This window comes from Macaca mulatta, chromosome 4 (genome assembly GCF_049350105.2).
Source record: "Macaca mulatta isolate MMU2019108-1 chromosome 4, T2T-MMU8v2.0, whole genome shotgun sequence".
Classification (NCBI taxonomy): domain Eukaryota; kingdom Metazoa; phylum Chordata; class Mammalia; order Primates; family Cercopithecidae; genus Macaca; species Macaca mulatta.
In genome coordinates, this window is record NC_133409.1 from 138,949,077 (window position 1) to 138,963,467 (window position 14,391).

A 14,391-nucleotide genomic window follows, 5' to 3' on the forward strand; every position below is an offset into this window, starting at 1 on the left:
TTGTGTCACTTTTCCTGTTAATTATAATTGCTCCTCTGCGTTGGCCTTAACACCTAGCAAAACCACGCACAGGGAGAAGGTACGCGGCACCCCGCAAAACATTCCTTAAATTAAATCGTATAGAATTAAACTGCCCAAAGCACACCTTAGCATTACCGTTCTCATCAAGCAGCCCAGATCGCTACTCAGAGCAGCAATTTTAGGAGTTTGCCTCGCGTTCATACCCCCGTCCCTCCCTAAGTAGAAAAACAGAGCCAAAGACCCCACAGTCTGTGCACAAAAATGATACATTTATTGAAAGAGTATTTTTTTTAATACAAAAGAAAGCTCTGTACATAGGACTGTGACCATGTCCACTATTCCTGGGTCAGCATCCCAGGGGAAGTAGAAACCACTGACATACACACTCACATTCACGCACACACACTCAGGCACACACACACACACATACCCCAGAGCCACCGAGGAAGGGAAACACCAAGGGTCGCTGCACATAAAAATGCCACCTCAACTCATCCCTGACACACGTATGTCCTCCCAAGGCCACGCTCACACAACACACATTATAAGCACTTTGCCTGATTCACTCACGGGGTCTGTCTTTTGTGGGAAGGAGAGGAAGAATTCATCAAAGGTCTCCTCCCATGGGTGGGGGAGTAGGGAGTGAGTGAGTGGTGGTGGAGTGAAACAAGAGCAGAGAAAAGGGGCTGGGCAGTTACAGACCTGAGTCCCAAGCTCCCCTGCTCTCTGGCCCCTGATTTGCCATGCCCCAGCCTTGAAAGCCACCCATAAGCCCCAGCTATCTCCAGGAGAAAGCCCAGAAAGGTGACTTCCATCTTGGCACCCCAAACTGGGGCAAGACAGCAATGAGGGTTAGAGGTTAGGGGGTTCTCAAACATGTCGGCAAATCATCCCCTTGATAACTAGGCTGTGCGTAAAATCTTCCCCCACCCCTTCACCTAATCACAGAAGCCAGCTTGTTCCTACTGAAGGCAGTCTTGGGGTTAAGAAAATTTCACCCCACTGCTGCCCCGTTTCTGAAAAAGCTCCCTTTCTGGATATAGGTGGTGAAGGTAGGCTCTGACACAGGGTAAAAGACCCTCCCCCCTATGCTGGCCCACCCTCAAGGTCTACCCCAAAGGGGGAGGAGGGGGGTGGGGCATGGCCCCTGTACAAATTACATAAATACTGAGGTTACACTTAGAAAAATAAATTCATTTTCTTCAAGGCTTTTTGTCTTAATTTAAAAAAGTTACAGTAGCTGCTCACTCCCTGGGAGAGCTGCCCATTTCTGGCTCCCCTTTGGCTGCATTCAGCCCAAGAGCTGCTCCCACTTCTTCTGACCCCCATTCCTGCCTCTCACCCCCTCCCAGACCCCACCCTGCTCACTGCAGCTTGGGCCCCAGGCAGCTGCAGGCCTGGGACAGCACAAGGCTGCAATGCCCATGCGTGTGGCACAAATGAAGTCAGTTGCCTCCGCCTGACACCCTCCCACCCCCACCCCGACATTTGGTCTCCCTCTTCCCTCTCCCTAGCAACAGCCCTAAAGGGCAAAAAGAGGCCCAGAGCTGTGGGTCACCCTCCCCACCCTATTGGGGCATGGCCTGAGGGCCCCTCCCCCGGCTTTCTCCTGGAAACAACCCAGGACTGGGCAAACCCAGAATCTCCCCCACACACTGGCGGACCCCAAGCTCGTGGGGTGGCTCTGTCCCCAGGGGCCCAGCCAGTTCTGGGGAGCCCTTGGGCTCTCCAGGGAAGGGGAGTTTGGGCAGGGAGGGGGACGAGAAAAACGCCATAAAAAAAAGTTAAATATTTTAAAAATATATATTTATAGATTTGTTTTCACTTCGTCTCCTCAAATAAAAAGTTCAAAATCAACTTTAAGTAAAGCAGCTGGGAGGAGAGGGGGGAAGACAAGAGGGAGAAGGGAACGCTGGTGGTTCCCTCCAACCCAGGATCCCCTGGAGGTCCAAGGGGAGCGGCAAGGCAGGGCAGGCAGCCCCAGGAGCCTGCCCAGTGCACAGGCCCAGCTACTCAGGAACTGAAGGGGCAGAGGGCAGCAGTGTGAGGGAAGAAGCCCCTGTCTCCCCAGCTGGCCCCCTGAGGGGCAGGGGCAGGGCTCTTTTGACCCAGCCTGTGGCAGACACAGGGCTGACCTGGGGTCAGCAAGGAGGCTAGCAAGAGGGCCCCAACTGCTTCTTTAGAGGAGGACACAGTGCCCAGCCCCACAGAAGGCCTGTGTGTGGGGAGGCGGGGCACGGTCCCATTGGGTAAGCTAATACTCATGGCAAACATCGAGCCAAGCTGGTGAGGGGGTCCCAGGAAGGAGGACGGCCCCTCCAGCAACAGAAATGGGAGGTGGGGCGGGAAGAAGGGGAGGCTGAGGGAGGACGGGTGGAGGCAGGCAGGCCCATTTCTTTGGCTGGAGTGAGAGGGCTCAGTCCTGTGGCTGCCCGTTCCTCCTCCCCGCCTCCCTCCTGCGGCCCGTCAACGTGTGTATAAAGAAAACGTGAAAAGGCAACAATAAATAAGTGGTGCCGTCCCTTGGGCCATCTGTCCAGGGCGGCGGGCGGATCATTCACTCTTGGTGCTGTGGGCGGTGTCCAGGTTCACCACCTGTAGCTCGGTGAGGTTGCTGCTGCTCCCGGCCTGCTGCCCTATCACAGCCATCTGGAGGGAAGGGGGTGAATGAGGAGAGGCAGGGACTGGCCAGCCGGCTCAGGCTCCCCTGGCTTCCCTGCCTGCCAACCACAGGCCTGAGCAGAAAAGCTGATGGGCTTCCAGGCTAGGGATTTTGGCTTTGATGAACTGGTAACAGGATCCCCCAAGGTCAAGACAAAGAAGTGGCTATCTGGGATGGGGTGAAAGATATCCCTGCCTACCTGGTGGAGCTGAACTGCTGAAACAGGGATCTGCACTGTCCCAGATGATGCTGTCAGGAACACCTGGGGGACACCACCTACATTGGAAAACCACAGGAGATACTCAAATTGTTTGTTGAAACTTCCAGATATTAGAGGAGTGGTGACAAATGCACAAGTGACTGGGGGAGTCTCAGATGTAAGAGCCCAAGGGAAAGGGTGCCAGTGTCTGAGGGTGCATGTGGGTGTGAGTGTTCAAGTGTGCATGGGTGTCCAAATGTGTATGTAAGCATCCAAGTCTGTGTTGTATTTGGGTAGAAATATTTGTAGGCATCAGTGCATACATGTGTGTGTGCACGTGTGTGTGTGTCTAAGGAAGGAAACGGTCCTCCTTTCCTTAGCCCTGTTCCTCTACTCACCTGGCTCCTGGACCTGGCTGTGGGACACCTGCATGGTAGATGGTGCCTGGGAGAAGGCATTCAACACGGTGAGGCTGCCATCACCCAGGCCTGAGGTGGGGGCATACATCACCGCATGCGGGCTAGGGTACATCATGTGGCCACCCACAGTTGTGGGCACGGATGACGTCATGATGGTGGCGGGCAGCGTCACTGGCAAACACAGACATGTGTCAGCTCGGTACTGGTCCCTACTGATATCTCCCATTCCCTAGGAATTCCAGGCCCCCAGAGCCCTCTTGCCATTTCCCAGGTCAGAAGCTAGACACGACTATTCCTCCGCTCCATCATCAACTAAGAAAAGCCTATTTTTTCTTGAACACAACAGCATCAATCTTTAATTGTATCCTATCACATTGTACTATTCAACTGTCTATCTGCTGAATTCTCTAAGTCCCAAATCTTGGGAAAAACAAAGATTATGACTGACCTACTCTCAGAAAACTCAGATACTCCCCTTTTAGGGAACTCTAACATCTTATTTTTTATTTGTTTTCATTCTCCCTCCTTCTTAATGCACAGCTAACAAATTCATCTTTCAAACAACCACTTCTCAAATGTTAATGTGCATTATATGGGTATCTTGTTAAAACACAGACTCTGGGCTGGGCGCAGTGGATCACACCTGTAATCCCAACACTCTGAGAGGCCGAGGCAGGCGGATCATGAGGTCAGGAGATCGAGACCATCCTGGCTAACACAGTGAAACCCCGTCTCTACCAAAAATATAAACAAATTAGCTGGGCATGGTGGCAGGCGCCTTTAAGTCCCAGCTCTCGGAAGGCTGAGGCAGCAAAATGGCGTGAACCCGGGATGCAGAGCTTGTGGTGAGCCAAGATCGCGCCACTGCACTCCAGCCTGGGCGACAGAGTGAGACTCTGTCTCAAAAAAAAAATAAAAAAACACGGACTCTGATTCAGTAGGTTTGGGGTAAGACTCAATATTCTGTATTTCCAACAAGCTCCCAGGTAATGCTGGGTGTTCCCAGTCCATAGGCCACACTTTGAGTAATAAGGTTATAAATAATAAGAACTTAAAATTAACTTTATTTTCAGAGTATCTCATCATTTCTAAAATGTCTAGAGATACCTGAGGGTAACTGTGGCTACTCAAAACCTGTAAGACCCTCACACAAAGAGAAAATTGCTCTCTAAGTCCTTCTTGATAATTAAGCAAACGTGTCTTTGAGCAAGTAACTTCTTATTTCTAGGCCTCAGGCTCCTCATCTGAATGAGGAGGTAGCATCAATGGTCCCTAATTTTCTTCTGGAATCCACAGCCCACTGCAGGGCGGGATTCAAAACTCAGTCATCCTCACCTGACTTTCCCATAATTATTAGGCCAAAAGCCTCAATCTCCACTTTAAGAAATCCCTTGACTTTGGTTATAGGAGGGTTACTGTTGGGCACCTACTGCTAGGCCGCGTGGGGGAAGGCAGGGAGGGAGGGTGACAGGGCTGCGAGCTATACCTGTCCCGCTGGAGGAGGTCTGCGTGAGGTCTGTGCTGCTGTCACGGGAGGGAGACGCCTGCTGTGGGGCCTGGTGCACTTGAATGGCCTGCACTGGGACCTGCTGGGCCACTGCCCCACCTGCAAAATACAGAGTCTTATTTGTGCTCTGTCCCACCCAATTGCCACCTCCACCAAGTACCCATGGACACCCCAGTCCCAGGGTCTGGCACACTGGCCCCCAACTCCCATCACTATCTTTCCTGGAAGCCAAAGAGGCCCTTCATGCCCGAATCTCCCCTCTGGGGGCTTCCACACTCTGCTCTTGCCCATCCCTCCTCCTCCTGCCCTGGGCCTTGCCTCTCTTTTCTTCAGTTGACCCAAGAGCTGGCAATAACCCATCAAGGACATGATCTGCCTTCCAGTCAAGGCAGGAAGTGGTGAAACGTCTACTGCCCTGTGGCAATAGGGGCACAGGGCTGGGGTAGCTAGACAGGGCCAGAATATATGGTTGAAACTTACTGACAAGGACAGCAGGGGTCTCAGTGGGCAGAGGTATGCCTGCCAACGGGACATAAGAGGCTTCTCTCAGGCTCTGGCCCCTATTCACCTTCCTTCTGAGCAGGGAAAGAGGTTCTCTTGGTGCCAGCCCTAAACACACTCTTAGCATGCTTGATTTGCCCCAGAGAGGACGAATCTCTCCCTTCCCCTCGTGACTCACCAGGCATGAGGGTGAAGCTGGTAGGCAGCTGCATAAGGCCCCCAGAGGAGACAGGGCCGCTGCCTGTACTCTTCAGCACAGTCCCATTGGCACTGCTGACAGCACTGGGGCTGACACTAGCAGACACTGGTGCCAGGTAGTTGGTGATGGGAAAGGAGGGGCCGCTGCTGACTTGCATGGTGGTAGAGGTGCTAGGTGCTGTTTGGATGGTAGAGGTTGTACCCGGCAGGTTGGTGACTGTGAACGCCGGCTTCAGTGTGTCCTATACCCAGAGTAAAGATGAAGCAATGAGCCTCTACCAGATCCTGCCTTTGCAGAAGTTTTGTGTGGACTGAGAACCCAGACTGAAACCAGTGAGCTTGGGTTCAAATCCCAACGCCACATTTACCTGATGCCTCACTCTTGGGTAAGTTATTGATATACTCAGCTACAGTTTTCTATCGGTAAAAGGAGGATAATACCTACCTCTTAGGTTGCTGTAAGGATTAAGTAGGTTAGCATACGTAAATCACTTAGAAAACAGTACCTGGCACATAAAAAAATAAATAAATATTTGCTGCTCTTATGATGATGATTATCATTTTCATCATTATAATCCCCTGAGTCCTCTGCTCCAGTGGACTGTGGTAATCCCATTGGCTGGAGAGTCAGGACACCAAAGTCTGTTCCTAGCTCTGGTAATGACCATCTAAGTGACCCTGAAATAACCACTCCCCTTTTCTGAACCTCGGTTTTCTTCTTCTATAAGCATAAGGGGGCTGGGCTGCTATGTTTTCTTTAAGAGTTCTTCCAGTTCTAATTTGTCAGGCTTCTGAGATATGAACTGAGAGTTTCTCGGGGAACTTAGAGTTTGAGAGAGATCTTGAGGGTCTGGCAATGACACACTATATGTCAAACACCCAAGATGTAAACTACCAAAAGAATGTACTCATCCAACAAAATTTCCTGGGAATAAATGAGCCCTGCTGTTATAAAAGTTTAAAAATTATTACAGATGATATACCACTAAGAGAGCGGGGAGCCTACAGCACTGACTCTCTCCTCAGGAAGACTTCCTTCTTAGAAGGGGAAGGAGGAAACTGAGAACCAAGCCACCAAGCCCAGACCCGAACTGAGTCAACCAGAAGCTCAAAGGCTGGGGGGGTGGGTCAGCACGAGACGTTTGCTAAGCAGCTGGGCCCAAGACCCTTGATTGGCGGAGGCGTTGCTAAGGCAAACAGTACCGCTTCTTCCCATTGGCCAGTCAGTTAAGTGCCACCCGGAAGGTGGAGCTCCCCAGACAGCAAGGGAGGAAGCCCCACCCCCTCTCCTTACCGGGAAAAGGAAGGGGGAGGAGTAACAGCGCAGGCATCCCTAGCAGCAGGCAAATGCGTTCCCTAACTGCCCAGGCCCCCAACACCCTGAAGGGGCAGGCGGCTGGCTTGTAAGGTAGTCCCCGGTCCAGTCAACTAGCCCACCTGCTAAGAGTGCTGGGTTCTCAGGACCCCGGAACCGGAGTGCTCCCTTTCTACTCCCTGGCGACCAAGCCCGGAGGGCCGGGCTAAGCTACACCCCCGCCCCTAGCGGGGAGACAGCTGGCGGGAGGAATGCAAAGGCCCTGCCAGGCAGGCGGGCTGCGGGCGGGAGGCCGGCGTGGAGCCCGAGCCGGCCTTATATGGGCACGGAGGCCGCCCGCTTATCTAGGGGGCCGGTCTTCTATCAGGAAAGTGAGGATGGACACCTGTCCCCTAGGACAAGGGTCGTTAATCAGGCTCCACTCCACATCAGTGGGTACCTATCCACCTGCCCTGGGCCAGAAAGAGAGAGGGACCCCCCTCCCTTCCCTCCTCTCACATAGGCAACCCAAACACACCTTGGTCTCCCCACTGCTGTCAGACTCCGACACCTGGTAGGTGAGATCTGTCTCTTCAAAGCCAGTGGCACTCATTCTCTGGTCTGTTGTGGGGTCTGAGCGGGGTGGAGAGTCTGGAGAGTTGAGGCAGGTCTGAATCAGTGCCTTGCCGGTCTCACTGGTGATCATGGGCTGCAGTTTTCGTGTGGCAAAGGTATACACATGGCCTGTCTCACTGGCCACCAGCAACAGCACCTGTGTCCCTGTCAGCGTGGACAGCTCATAGGCCTGAGGGGTGAGGACGGAGATGGGCAGGTCAGCAAACTTTTTATCTCTACCTTCTTTGAGAAGTTGGAAAAAGAATTATATAGTGATGTCATTCCCCCATTCCCATAATGACCTTCGTCTCTAGTGATTCTGGGGGCAGGGTGTCCTATCAGGATCTCTGGAAGCAGCAAAACTACCAATGCTCCTCCTTTGAGGAGCAGCCCCATTGACCTGAAGATACCCCAAGCAAACAGTAATAGCCTCCCAGTGATGGAACATATAACCTCAGGGGATACGGAAGGACTCAGCTATAGCTGCTCCCCAACGCAGCTTAGTGCCTGGAAAGTCCCGGAGCCTCAACCATTCTCACTGTCACAGGGACCAGGATGGATCCCTACCTATCACACTGGAATTTGCACATTAGTGATAAGGGACCACTTAAGCTCCAACTGTCCCATGTTTCTTTCCAGAAACTGCACAGGCTCCAACTTGTTGCCATAGCCTAGTTTCTCCTGTTGTCCTGTAATACTTTACTGCCTTTTTTACTTTGTCTTGGGAAGAAGGTTATGGAAGGGGAGAAGAGAATTTTCCTTCATTAACTACCTCCCCCCACAACCTTCTCCACTGATGATCAAGTGACAAGGGACATTGATACAACAGTGTCTAGAGTGAGGGGAGACGAGACCTAGATTAGCACTAAACATCCTGCCATGAGCCCAGGAAGGGGACCTTCAAGGATGGCCCCACAGATGCCATACTCTCCCAACAAAGTTCTACGAACCACCTTGGAAGCAGCTCTGGTTTCTACATGGGACAGAAATAAACACCAGCCAATGTTCCCAAGGATCCAGCTACTTGTCTCCCAATTCTTCTGCTTTCATCCCTTCCCTTATCATCTACACCCCAAAATGACTCTTTTCCTCACCACTTTTCACTGGCTGGCAGAAGAGGAATTCCTAGGTACCTCTGCAAGCCTCCCCGATTTCCCCCAAACCCCATCCATGCATAGATTCTCCCTAGGGCTGGAAACCCCACTTGTCCTAACGGCAGGAGATTCTGCAGCGGGTGCTGCCAGGAGCAGCATGTGGTTCCCAGCGGATGCCATGGAACACTCACGGCCGGCGCGGGACTAGGTTCCTGCTGCTCAGGGCAGCACCAGTTCTCCTGCCCCGCTCCCTTACCTGGTCCCTAACCCTGCCTGTCCTTCCAACCAGCACTACTCTCGTGGTGCCCATTTCCTCCCACACATGCTCGCTCATTGTTGTCATGCAGCTCCAGCCTCCTCACCTCCATACCTTCTCGTTTGCTCCCTGCTTTTCCGGCGCCCTCCTCCAAACACCGGAGTGCACTGGACCTACTGATCCCGGCTTCTCATTATTCACCTCCCCGGCAGCCTCGCAGCCTCCCATGACCGCTCCTCAAACCTCCACTCAACAAGGGCCCTCCTTCCTCTCTCGCGCCGGTCACTCCCACCTCTGCGCCTTTCCCCAAGGTTCCCGGCGTTCGCGGGATCTCCCCTCTCCCCACATTTCCCCGGCGGCCCCTCCCCTTCGGCCCTCCCCGGGCAGGAGCCATCCCCTCCCACACACCTCCTGCGGACTCGCCGCCTCTCACCTCCGCCTCGGCTCTGCCGTCCTCCCGGGCTCCCCTTGCGCATCCCCACCCTTCCCGGGCCCCGGGGCCAGCCAGCCCGCCGGCTTGGTACCTTCTTCATGATGCCCGTCTTCCTCTTGCTGAAGGTCGTGTAGCGCCGCAGCTTGTTGTCGATGAACTCCATCTTGATCTTCACGCGGCCCCGAGTCTTCTTACCCGGCTTGGCCCCTATCACCGCGCCGCTCACCGGCCCGTAGCCCCCGGTGGCCGCCGCCGACGCCTCGGGCCCACCGACCACCATACCGATCTCCATCTCGCTCAGGCTCCGCTTCATGCCGCGCCGCTCGGCGCCCAGCTCCTCCTCCTCGCCCGACTCCGAGTCGCCCTCGCTGCCGCTGTAGAGGGCCCCCGCGGTGGGCGCCGGGGTGGTTGCCGCCGCTGCCGCAGCCTCCCGCTCCAGGCGGCCGGGCCCGAGCCCCGCGCCATTCCCGGGGACCCGGCCCCCGTTAGCCCCACGAGTCCCGCCGCCGCTGCCCGGCCGCCCCGTCGGGGTCCGGTTCAGGCTGCCCCCCAGGGCCGAGCCCCGGCCCAGAGCCGCCGCGGCCCCAGCTTGGCTCGGTAACATGGCGCTCGATGCAGGAGGGCGGACGGGCAGTCAGCGAGGAATCGGAGCCGCAGCCGCCGCCATCGGCTTCCCGGCTCAACCCGGCACTCCCGCTGCTGCTAGTGCCGCTATCGCTGCCGCGGCAGCCGCTGCGAACCCGGGGCCCCTGCACGCCCGGGCCGACCTGGGCCCTCACTTTCCTGCCCCTGTGGCCCGGGTTGCCCCAGGCCGCGCGCAGCGCCCCCTGTCCGTCTGCTAGGGCGGCGCGCCCGGCGGCCTTCAGCGTCCCCCGGGGGGCAGGGGCTGCTGGCCGCGGCCGAGACGGCGGGTGGAGGGGGCCGGGACCACGCGCTGGCGGCGGAGGGATCCCCCGACCCTTCCCCCCATATAAAGAGATACAATGTTTCCTTTTATGGCGAGGCCGCTCCTTATATGGTGAGCCCCAGCGCCCCCGCCCCATTGGTCCATGGTTCCGGCACCTCCGCTCCCCATTGGCCCGCAGGGGAGCGCTTATTTGCATAGACATACCAAACTCGTTCCTGTCCTCTCGCGTCAGACCGCGACTCCGAGAGGGGTGGAGCCGACGCCTCTTAAAGGAACCGGAGAGCAGGCGCGACTCCGCCTCCCTGAACCCGAGAATGATAGAACGGTTTGGGAGGCACCCGCGGAGAAGTAGCCTGGGACTGGAGCGCAGTCTTGCGGAAGAGAGGGAGCAGCACTAGGAAATGGGCTCCAGCACCGGGACCGCTGGAGACAAACACTGGGGAAACCCCTGGGTGGATTGTGGGGTTTGCAGTCAATTAAAAAAATACAGCCCAAATTCCAAGGGAGGAGTGCAGGGATTGATTGGAGCATTTCCTCACGCCTTCCTAAGGGAGGCACAGTTATTGGCTGAGCGGAGGGAGCTTGGATCCCCGGTGTCCAGACTCGTAGCACCCCAGCCGCTCAGCTCTAACTTTTCCCCTCCCCCCAACTTCCCCTCCCTTTCCCTTGCTTTTGTAGGCGACGACACTTTCCCACCAGGCTGGCTCGCGGGTCCTCATTCATCATCCTCTGCACTGGGGGGTCTTTGGCAGACATACATCTGGAAAAGGCGGGTGGAGGGGAGGGCGAGAGACAGAGATCGGTCTCCCAGTCCCGAGGCGGGCAGGGAGGAGAGACGGAGATCATTGAAGACTTCCAGCTGCAGGCTGGGCTGGGGGAGGGGGGCGTCCCGAGGATAAAGCCCACCCTACAGCCAGTGCAAAGACGGGAAATTGTGGCCCGACAGAAAGTTTATGCAAGCAAGCACGCTCACGCACACACACGCACCTACACACCCTTCTCTGGAAAGCCCGTTGGAGAAAGAAAAAAAAAGTTTCAGACAGGGTATCGCTCAGTCGCCCAACCTGGAGTGCAGTGGTGTGATCTGAGCTCATTGCAACCTCCGCCTCCCGGGTTCAAGCGATTCTCCCACCTCTGCCTCTCACGTAGCTGGGACTACAGGTGCGCGCCACCACTCGGGCCTAATTTTTGTATTTTTTGTAGAGATGGGGTTTTGCCATGTTGCCCAGACTGGTCTCGAACTCCTGGCATCAAGCTATCCTTCACCCTCGGCTTCCCAAAGTGCCGGGATTATAGGCATGAACCACTGTGCCTGGCAGAAAAAAAAAAAAAAAATTACTTAAAGAATAGAACTGGGGTGCTGCAAAGTGAGGTTCAAGCTCTGGGTCTGGATCTTTTCTCCAAAGCAGTGAAAATAGCATGGACTTTGCTGTTACCGAATTATTTAAATCTGGAATCTGCCTCTTGGTAAGCCCTGTGCCTGGAAACAAGTGACAAGTGATCTGATCACTCCAAATGCAATATTAATCAATGTTGCTATCCATTCCATGAGATTTTTTTTTCTTTTTCTTTTTCTTTTTTTTTTTTTTTGAGACAGAGTCTCACTCTGTCACCCAGGCTGGAGTGCACTGGCACGATCTCGACTCACTGCAACTTCTGCCTCTCCAGTTCAAGCGATTCTCCTGCTGCCTCAGCTTCCCAAATAGCTGGGATTACAGGTGCCCGCCATCACACCCGACTATTTTGTATTTTTAGTAGAAATGGGGTTTCGCCATGTTGTCCAGGCTGGTCTCGAACTGCTGACCTCAAGTGATTCACCCACCTTGGCCTCCCAAAGTGCTGGGATTACAGGAGTGATCCTGCCTGGCCTATTCCATGAAATTCTTAATGCAGATTTAATGAGATAAAGGTTTTCCTAAAGGTTTTCCGCCATCTTTCCGCACCGCCACAATGGTGCGCATGAGTCCTGGCTGATGCTCTCAAGAGCACCAACAATGCCGAAAAGAGAGGCAAACTCCAGGTGCTTATTAGGCCGTGCTCCAAAGTCATCGTCTGGTTTCTCACTGGATGATGAAGCATGGTTACATTGGCGAATTTGAAATCATTGATGATCACAGAGCTGGGAAAATTGCTGTGAACCTCACAGGCAGGCTAAACAAGTGTGGAGTGATCAGCCCCAGATTTGATGTGCAACTCAAAGATCTAGAAAAATGGCAGAATAATCTGCTTCCATCCCGCCAGTTTGGTTTCATTGTACTGACAACCTCAGCTGGCATCATGGACCATGAAGAAGCAAGACGAAAACACACAGGAGGGAAAATCCTGGGATTCTTTTTCTAGGGATGTAATACATATATTTACAAATAAAATGCCTCATGGACTCTGAAAAAAAAAAAAAAAAGACTAAAGGGCAGAGTAATTGGTCAGTGGTTAGGCAATAGGAGTTACCTGGAGTAAGTTGCCTCATCCTAGGGATAAAGCATCTTGGCGTGTTTAAGGGGATGGGAGGGAGTGATTATTCCTGCCTGAAAAATTATGAAGATCAAATAAAGCAGTTGATTGTAACCTAGTCATTACTGGTAGTGGTAGTGATAGCAATTCAGTATGCTACAATCAACATTTAAAAGAATAAATTAATGAGTATCACAAAAAGCAAGGGCAAATATTGTTACATAAAATGTTTGTTTGCATTATATATAGGTTGAACCCTACAAAATTGCCATTTTATAGGTCAAGAAGGTGGGATATTGTCAATTTCTTATAATTCAGTGTATGTGTGTAATGGATGACAATATCAACTGCATTTCTTACTGCGAGTCACAATCCAAAAACTTTGAGAAATACTGAAATAAAATATGTGCAAGTGATCAGTAAAATATAGTGTGTATAGTGAATAAAATATAGTGTGTATTTTTTGTCATATAGAGATGAAGTCTCCCTATGTTGCCCAGGCTGGTCTCAAACTTAGCTCAAGTGATTCGCAGCCTCCCAAAGTGCTGGGATTAAAGGCCTGAGCCACTGCGCCCAGCCCCCAATAGTTTTAAAGAGGTCACCCCTCCCCCCACTAATTTACTCTTTACAACAGGTACTTAAACATATGGAATGTGTTAGCCCAAGAGGAAGAACAGGTCAAACAGATAAATAGGTTCCAGAAGGGTTTTAGGGACCACAAATGATGCCTGGGGTCATGTTTTGTCTAAGCACCATAATATTACAGCCAAAGCCCTGGGATTTCATTCCCACCTGCCCTCTAAAGACCTTTTGAGTCCCCTAGTTTAGACACATGCAGGGGTGACATCCCTCAGCAGGGACAACTGCTCTCTGCCACATCTATAGGGGAGCGTGTCTGGGAAGAACGCAGTCCTTAGCTTCCCTCCAAATAGGCTGCCCTCTCTCCAACTTCTCCCAACTCCTGGGTCATTGCACACCAGTGTTAGTGTCACAGCTTCTCTGTCCGCTTGAGATGACCCATCTTCCTGTCCTTTGTCACCACAGGGAGTCAGGAGGAGACCAATACCCACACTATCAGATTACTGCAGGTTCCAGAGCCAAAAGTATTGCTAGGGATAAAGTCAAAATCAAAAACTGTCTCATAGAGGTGTTTTATTTGGACCTTATAACATTTAAAAATCATGAGAGTTTACATAAAAATCTGAATATCTGGCCGGGTGTGGTGGCTCACACCTGTAATCCCAGCACTTTGGGAGGCTGAGGCGGGCGGATCACTTGAGGTCAGGAGTTCAAGACCAGCCTGGCCAACATGGCGAAAAGCCATCTCTACTAAAAAAAAAAAACAAAAAATTAGCCAGGCTAGTGGCACACACCTGTAATCCCAGTTACACGACAGGCCGAGGCTCAACCTGGGAGGCAGAGGTTGCAGTAAGCCGAGATGGGGCCACTGCACTCCAGCCTGGGCTACAGAGTGAGACTCCTTCTCAAAAAAAAAAGAAAGAAAGAAAGAAAGAAAAGAAAATCTGAATATCCGACCTCTCTCAAAAAAAATCAGAATTTTTGGTAACACTGGGCCTAGGTACCCACTGGAGCACTATAACCTGGAGCTGATGACAGCCACAGAACAGGAATCTGCTCTCCACTTTACCATAGACCCCATGCAGCCTATTGAGCCCAGGCAAGCTCCCGCCTGGCTGCTCTGAAATGTGAAGTTGAAATGTTCCTCCAAAAAGGCCTGATCAGAGTAGCCCCTTGCAACAGATGGGAGCTCATGTCCACCCCAGACCATGAAGGGCCTCTGGAAGTGCATGGGAATTTCAGCCAGATCTCTCAC

At 53.0% G+C, this 14,391-nt stretch overlaps 2 protein-coding genes across 5 annotated transcripts in view; one reads left to right on the top strand and one right to left on the bottom strand.

The window, feature by feature from the left end:
• MEA1 (male-enhanced antigen 1) overlaps nucleotides 1–14,391 on the top strand; it is a 172,736-nt gene that overhangs the window by 4,581 nt on the left and 153,764 nt on the right. The window contains exon 1 of one of the 4 annotated variants that reach the window (XM_077998442.1): nucleotides 1,900–1,910. The exons of the other annotated variants lie outside the window; for them this stretch is intronic. The gene's annotated coding sequence lies outside the window, so the exon portion shown is untranslated. Of the gene's footprint in view, nucleotides 1–1,899; nucleotides 1,911–14,391 lie in introns of those variants that run through there. 4 annotated transcript variants of the gene reach the window in all.
• SRF (serum response factor) lies at nucleotides 270–10,188 on the bottom strand. The gene is made up of 7 exons (XM_015136413.3): nucleotides 9,291–10,188; nucleotides 7,340–7,606; nucleotides 5,488–5,749; nucleotides 4,788–4,907; nucleotides 3,281–3,472; nucleotides 2,883–2,959; nucleotides 270–2,670 (listed from the first exon to the last, which is right to left on the bottom strand). Exons 1-7 carry the CDS (start codon nucleotides 9,801–9,803, stop codon nucleotides 2,575–2,577), a joined length of 1,527 nt encoding a protein of 508 aa, XP_014991899.2. The 5' UTR covers nucleotides 9,804–10,188; the 3' UTR covers nucleotides 270–2,574.